Here is a 7,420-nt window from a genome sequence, read left to right as displayed (position 1 = left end):
GGTGGCAGAACGAGAATGACAGAACAGGATTGGTGGCAGAACACGGAATGACAGACTACTCTTGCAGAAAGTAGTAGAGATTAAGTTTTTCATGAACTATTGGAGTTGCTCTAAATTAAATGTTTCGTATATACAGTGTAGTAACTGCCGTACATCCAGAACCTAGAAGCAGACTGAATTTCTGCACTTGCATGCAACAATGTTAATTTTTGTGTTCTTGCCACAAGTCAGATGCCCACTTTCCTGACAGATATATTAATCAGTTCCAAACCGGGGACACGATTCGAAGTTCCAAGCCCTAGAGAGATTAGACGTGCAATCTACCTAGTTCACACACGCGTTAGGCCACTCCCAGAGAACCTCGTAAGGCTGATCGCCATCCTTGTCCAGGCACATCGCTTCCTGGCCCTGCACCAGTCTTCTGAAAATAGCGATCTGGGAAGCGTAGCCTAGCTCCTCGCCTGAGCCACCGACGCCGGAGAATTCCACACTGTAGCTATGCTTCACCGCGAGGCCAGTAGCCCAACACTGGAACTGTAGCCTGGTCCACTCGAACTTGCGGTCGTGATTGCGGAACTTGTAGGGACCAGTGCTTTCGTCTGCCTCGTCGTCCTTGTTGGGCATAGCAGACCCCTGGAGGATAGGATTGTATTCGTAGTTGGGTGTGGAAACAATGAGCACGGTCGGGCGGAATGAACTCAAGACGATGTTGCCAAATAAAGTCGCCTGGTCCTCCTCGACGTGCTCGATCACCTGCATTTCATATAGTCGAATCATGAACGCCAATTTAGTCTGTGTAGACGAGCATCCTATAGATATGTTTTATAGATGCATCCGCAACAACCCCTAACAGTACGATCCGAGATGTTAATTGCAAAGCGTTTCATGTTTAGAAGGGACACCTTGTGCGCTGAAACCAAATAAGAATACAATAGAAAAGGTCCAAGAGGTAAGGTCCGTCACCTCAAGACAAGTGCCAATATCAAACCCATATAAGCGAGAATCGTAGTCAGTTATTGATCCGTCATGCAGCACAGCAGTTGGAACATTTGTCTGCGTCGTTGATTTTTTTGCTCAGCTTCTGATGAAGGCTCTGCAATTCCAGGAGAGTCAAAACAAGCTAAAGTTATAATGCATACGGAAAGAACAAGATGGATGGAACATCAGCAGCTAACAAGTCAAGGATATGCTTTGTACCTTTGCTGCACGTGTGAGGCCTTTTCGAGAAATATCAACGCCAACAAGCTTTTCCAGCGTGGTTGGATGCTCTAACAATGAATCAAGAAGGCTACCAGATCCACAGCCAAAATCAACCTGAAAATGCATCTTTGCAATGAAAAATAGTATATTCCATAAATGAACAAGGGAATTAGGTGGGGAAATTACAAGTGTGGTACCATGCAGCTCGTTGATGTGTCGTACATCAAATTCGACTCTTTGTTTAGATAATGGAGGACTGAACAGGGCTTTCTCCATTCTATCTTCTAATGGTTCAGTTACCTGCAGAACCTTTACAGAGAACTCCAGGAAGCAGCTCTCTGCAACAATGTTTAAAATATGTACACCTGCTGAAGCAGAATAAAAAAGATTGCTGAAATAAAATTATAAGTTTAGGTGGCTCACCGCTAGATACATTGGAGAGGTCATGTGAGAACTCACAAGATGCAGCCATGATTAAATCCCTAGGAGGCAGTTCAGCTACAAAACGTGCAGTTTGATTCACTGACAGCTGAGTTACACATGATTCAAGCTGATTACTAACAACACCCGTCCCAATCTCAAACTCAAACTCATTGTGGCTCTCCAACAAATATGTTTTTGCTTTATCCTTTGTCACAAGGGAAGCAGTATAACTTATACAAGTCAATGATCCGTGGGACGGGAAAACACCAGAGTCTGGACCTTCAATGTGTGTTAACTTTGCAGTGCTTTCAAGGTGCTTCTTTTGTGTATCCATAGAAAATGGTCCAACTGCACTGCACATTGCTGAATCACTGCCTCCATTCTTGCCATAAACAGATAGACACATTGCAAACTCTTGAAGAAAAATATTTGAATGTACCTTGACATCAGCAGTAGACTCAGAAAGATATAGCTTGCCTGTTTTTGAGGTTAGTTTCTTAAAATAATTATTGAACCAAATCAAGACCTTCAATGAAGAATTCTGAATAGCATCAGATTCCTTGCTCCAAGTGTCAGCTGCAGAATACTCTAGTAAAATTTCTTGCTTCCGTGAACGTATGTTCACTTCACATTTAAAAAGATCTGGTTTTTCCTTGTTGATCCTGACATCATTGGTGTACTGATTTTCTGCGCTGCCTGCTGGCGCTCCTCTTTCTTTAGAGCTCAAAGCTGACATTAATGTATCACAGGAGACCCTACTGACAGCAAAATGGGGCTCTGGCAACCTCTGAAGGCGACAAAATGAGCAAAGGAGATCTCGTGGAGAGAGGCCTTGCCAACTAAAACGAGAGTATGCAGATGGAAGCTCCGCTACAAGAATCGAATCCCTAGACATCTTACAATTTCCATCAGGTAACTTGCCCAGAAGTATCCTGAGGCAAAAGCATGTCAGTGTGTCACTCTGAAGAACTATAGGAAGTTTGGTGCTTAAATAATAGATAAAAGCAACACAGACATGAAAGACAAACAAAACACGAGCCAACCTCTGCAGCTTGAATCATGTGATGATTCCTGAGAAAAAAATGACCATATTTACTAACAATATAAAATGGAATGCATCTTGATTCATTGATTAGCATAGCGAAATTGTATTTAACAATGTCGTTGTATAGTTTAAAATGAAGGCTATCTAACCTGGAGTACAATTCAATGACTCTCTACTGATTAAAATGTGCAGGTATAGTTTAAAATGAAGGCTAGGGCAAAAGATCAAAACCAACATAGCAAAAGGTCCCAAGTAAAGTTATTTTCTCTTTTGTCACTGACCACATACATGCTCTATTCAAGAGCAGAGGTTGGGATTTGCTAGTTGATGTCGCCATCTCCATGAGAATCAAACGCATGTATATATATATATATATATATATATATATATATATATATATATATATATATATATATATATATATATATATATATATATATGAGAAACAACATGTATATTTGGGGCTGCAAAATACAACCTTATCTCGAATGATGCTTTTCCAATTGTTCTGAAGTGAGACCAACGTTTAGCAAGAATAATGGAAAAGGCTTAGAAGTTAGGAATTTATTGTTTAGGTTTTCTTTGCCTACCTTGATACAAGAACATGAGAGGAATCAATTGCTGAGAGCTCTACTACAACATATGCATCAGATAAAATTCTGATAGGAAATGACATCTCGTTGGTACCACTTCTTCAATTAAGACAAACAGGAGTGTTACACCAATGACATGATCCTTTTCAACATTTTAGAAAACGAACGGCAAAGCTGTATATGAGCACAGAAAATGCAACTCTTTCCTACTAAAAAATACCTTGTATTTTCTTTCTACAAAGCAATGCCATCCAATTGTAAGAAACTCTCACAACTGATCGAAATAAATAAAATCCACAGAACTAATTGTTTTTACCCCTGGCTTCTCTCCTAAAGAGCACCACCATGTCAATACAAAAAACAGGGTTCTTACTTCGATAAGCAATTAAGCACTAAGTAAATATCATTAAGCATTGACTCCTAAATACTCAATAGCTAGTAGCTACCTAGTTGTTTCGGACCACTTACAAACTCAATTTGCAGCGATGGAGATACGCTTGTCATATTGTAGAGGAACCACCGTGCGCCAAAAACACAACCCACTCCATACAGTGTCCTCAGCGGCATGACCAACAGGGTACCTATTCCATACAACAATGGCTTCCCGACCATTGTTTTCGCATGCTTAGCAGCAAGGACAACTGCCCCCTCATCTGCCAAAAAACAGAAACATTCCAAAATTTGTCAAGACCAAGAATTCAAAGAGAACTCCGCTATTGTTAAAGTAATTCATAACATTAACCACTAATCTGGCTTCAGCTCGAGCGTAGGCCACAAGAGTTGCAACATCTACTCCCTTAACTCTCTACGCATCTCCAGTTCGAGCTCCAATTGCTCTGCTTCCTCCCTTAGGACCCGCTTTCTCCTTCAGGATCCAAAACCTGCAGGAACACAAACTTGTGTAACCAAAACTGAGCAATAACAACAATAAATATAAAACTGAAAGAATAGATTCTGGAGTTGTAGACTGAGGAGCACCACCATATTCCATCAGAGTGGAGGCAACAAAAGATCTAGATTAGCCAAATTTCTTCGCCAAGCTCATTTGAGACATACGAAGTGATTTCTCATCATCACATCTAGCTCCTGCCATATAAAAAATGTCGTCATGAATACATGTTTTGGCCCCCCAAAATATACAAGAAAAAATAGCATGAGACAGAAAGATACACTTTTCAGGAACTGTTTTCCTGCCATATATTTCTCACCAATTTATACTGCTGGTCTTCCCAATTGGTAACTGTTTTCCAAATTCTGCTTGATTAACTAAGCTTGCATTCCCACATCTCAAATCACTTAGCATAAGAAAGCAGAACAGAAAATCATTCCACAAACACTACTTGATTAACTAAGCTTGCATTCCCATATCTCAATTCACTTAGCATAAAGAAAGCAGAACAAAAAATCATTCCATAAACATCGATGCAGCCTTTATAAAGATGCTCCCTCCAGAACCACCTCCACCCTTCTCATTGCTATCCCCACCGTTGGCGAGAACTGTGCCATTCATGACCAGGTCCTCAGCAAACAGCCACACGATGCCACCACCGGCACCACCATAGTCCTTCTCGACGCTGGTCGAGCCCCCTTTGCTCCCGTAGCTCCAGGGGTGTTCGAGGTCAGACCATGCATAGGCATCGCCGCCCCATGAATCCTCCTGCGTCTGCCCTTGCTTGACGAAGCAGCTGGCGCCACGGCCATCGTGCCCGCCACCGTCACCGTGCGTCCCCGTGGGAACGCCACTGGTCCGATCAGGCGGATCACCAGCGAGCGCGGTGGTATTCACAACGACCGTGTCAGCGACCGTGATGATGGTGGCAACCAACGAGACCCTGCCGGCTGTGACGCGGACGTCGCGGCTGAGGCGCACCTCGCCTGAGAAATTGGCGGATATAACGCACCTGTACTTCTCGCAGGTCAGGGAGGCGCCAGAGAGGAGCACGAGGCTGCCGTTCCCCGTGATGTAGACGTCGTCGTCCAGCTCCACTTCCTCGGAGACCTCACAGCGCGTGTGGAAGTCCCCCTTCCCGTGGAGGTCCCCGTCACATGTCGCCGTCGGCGACGGCGGGTCCGGGGGCGGGAGCGGGGGCAACGACGGCGAGTAGTCGTGCCACATCAGGATCGAGTACGGGTCCGGCTCCACCCGATCTGAAGCCTCCGCTCCGCCGCCCCGGCCGAGGTCGGCGTTCACGAGAACCGCGCCGAGCAGCAGCAAGAGTCGGAGATTGAAGAGGGGACAGAGATGACAGGCCATGGAGGGGGGAGGCGGGGCGGCGGACTGGAGGGGGGAGGCGGGGCGGTGGCGGTTCACGCGGGGTGGGGGAGGGGGAGGCGGGGGGACGAACGTGGGCGTGGGCAGGCGGACGGTGTAGATTTACGGAAGCGAGCAGACGGTGCAGATTCACCGAAGGCAGAACCAGGGAGTCAGCCTACCCCTTGCAGCTTTAATAGTAGTAAAGATTAATCGTGGCCCCACAGATCCAGCAAGCAAGCTGGACTCCCTGGAGTCCTTCCCGTTGTCCTCTGGTCCAGTCTACCGAAATGGTGCAAAGGGCAGAGTTTACGACCCAAACGCGTGATCCAGACAAGTACCGGTAGCCTTTGGCCCAAATAGAGTTTTACGATCTAGTTTCCATTTTTCTTTTTTGTTTGCAACGGTTACCGTCCGTCAAGAGAGCCGCGTCGAGTCCCGAGGGCTCCCTGACCAGAGAAGATTTCTTCTGGTGACTGCAAAATGGTCTATTTCAGTGGGATTATTTTATCTGTTCGCTGAAAACCCTTTCCCGCACCCATGATTTTTTTTATTTTTTTCTTTCCCATCATATGATTCTTAAATAGCACGCATATATATAGGAAAGAAAGAAGTAAAAGTAATATTTGGATGGAAACATTTCTCTCACATTTCGTCTAATTTCTAGGCATAGTTAGGAGAACGAAGAAAAGATTTAGATGAAAATCTTCTCCCCCCTCACAATCCTATTTTATTTTATTGAGAACTACGTTAACACGGATCACCAGATCCGCTCCCTTCCCTCCTGTCAGCAGTAGAGACGCAAGAAGCTGTAGAAGACTCGTCTCCCTTCCCATAAGCACGACACAGGAAACACACGAGACACAAGATATAGTGTTGGGCATCTGGCCTCTTTCTGATCTCTATAATATGAAGGGGTGTACATGTTCTTTATATAGAGATGTGAGACCCCTCAAGGGCAAAGCCGGTATTTGCCCACATAACCCTAACTAGAGTTACTTAACACTCCCCCTTGGGCGAATACCGCGACCAACACATGCCTCGTTAAAACTCCGAAAAACCCAGTGGGAAAAATGTGGAGAAAGAGTGCATGGTGATACAAATTGCATTTGCACTTTGTTGCCTCGTTAAAAACCTCATGTGAGAAACTTCAAGAAAACTCACCAAGGGAAAAAGAGTACAACAACTGTCATCGTGACAAATTTCGATCCTCTAGGATCTAGATTCTATCGAATCTTCTACAAGGGCTAACTTTAGAAATGTGCTCCCACTGATCCTTGCAAAACCATATCAATAAGGCAAAACATCTTCTTTTGGAAGTATATGCACATAAAGATTTAGCAAACAGATTGCATATCCTTGCAAGGACTATTTCAGGAACTTTACCTCTACTCACTTCTTGGATATACGAGGTAAGTGCACGTATTATAAATAAGCCACTTTGACTGATGGTGTTCGATCGACTAGATCTATATATTTGATAGAAAGTTCCATAAATGTTCACATATTGATCATCAAGCTCACGCCTTCAGGGCATAGAATATGACATTTATTATCTCACGATTGTGATCAATATAAGCATTCGCTCCCCCTGACGATGACATCTGTCAAAGTCGTTATCCCTCATAACTCAAGCATATTCTTCAAGATATATGTCTCATTGTTCATCTGGAATAACGAGAATGGATGATGTTGGGGTGCTATCATTTTCTATCTTACACCACAATTTATACATAGTTGTGCAAAGCAAATAACATGTCCTTTAATAGGACTTAGGGGATAATATAGTTGCAATAGTACATATTCTAAATATGACACATCGCTCCAGGCGTTCATCCTTTGCAACATCTATGATGGTGTAACAAAAGTCCATCAAAGATCGTAATCCATCGGAGATTTTTCATCGAT

The 7,420-nt window shown here is 43.9% G+C and overlaps 1 protein-coding gene and 1 pseudogene across 3 annotated transcripts; both read right to left on the bottom strand.

Moving 5' to 3' along the window:
- Positions 1–273: 273 nt before the first annotated feature.
- LOC103652616 (small RNA 2'-O-methyltransferase-like) lies at positions 274–3,344 on the bottom strand (annotated as a pseudogene).
- A 612-nt stretch (positions 3,345–3,956) lies between these two features.
- On the bottom strand, positions 3,957–5,515 carry LOC103651576 (uncharacterized). 3 transcript variants are annotated; one of them, XR_004857396.1, is made up of 3 exons: positions 4,680–5,515; positions 4,240–4,556; positions 3,957–4,142 (listed from the first exon to the last, which is right to left on the bottom strand). XR_004857396.1 is itself a non-coding variant. In XM_023302143.2 (2 exons), the coding sequence occupies exons 1-2, from the start codon at positions 5,513–5,515 to the stop codon at positions 4,466–4,468; spliced, it is 927 nt and encodes a 308-aa protein (XP_023157911.1). In that variant the 3' UTR covers positions 3,957–4,465. The 3 variants fall into 3 exon arrangements, 1 of the variants encoding a protein (XP_023157911.1); XR_004857395.1 differs by having other exon boundaries at positions 4,243–4,556; XM_023302143.2 differs by having other exon boundaries at positions 3,957–4,556.
- Between the last annotated feature and the right edge of the window lie 1,905 nt (positions 5,516–7,420).

This window comes from Zea mays, chromosome 3, assembly GCF_902167145.1.
Source record: "Zea mays cultivar B73 chromosome 3, Zm-B73-REFERENCE-NAM-5.0, whole genome shotgun sequence".
Taxonomy (NCBI): Eukaryota; Viridiplantae; Streptophyta; class Magnoliopsida; order Poales; family Poaceae; genus Zea; species Zea mays.
The sequence above is the reverse complement of the archived record's forward strand: the minus strand, read 5'-3'. Positions and strand labels throughout refer to the sequence as shown.

Coding starts and splice junctions, on each gene's coding strand:
- LOC103651576 (XM_023302143.2), bottom strand. CDS start 5,515: ATGGCCTGTCATCTCTGTCCCCTCTTCAATCTCCGACTCTTGCTGCTG. Junction 4,557..4,679: donor TTTATAAAGGCTGCATCGAT/GTTTATGGAATG, acceptor TCTTATGCTAAG/TGATTTGAGATGTGGGAATG.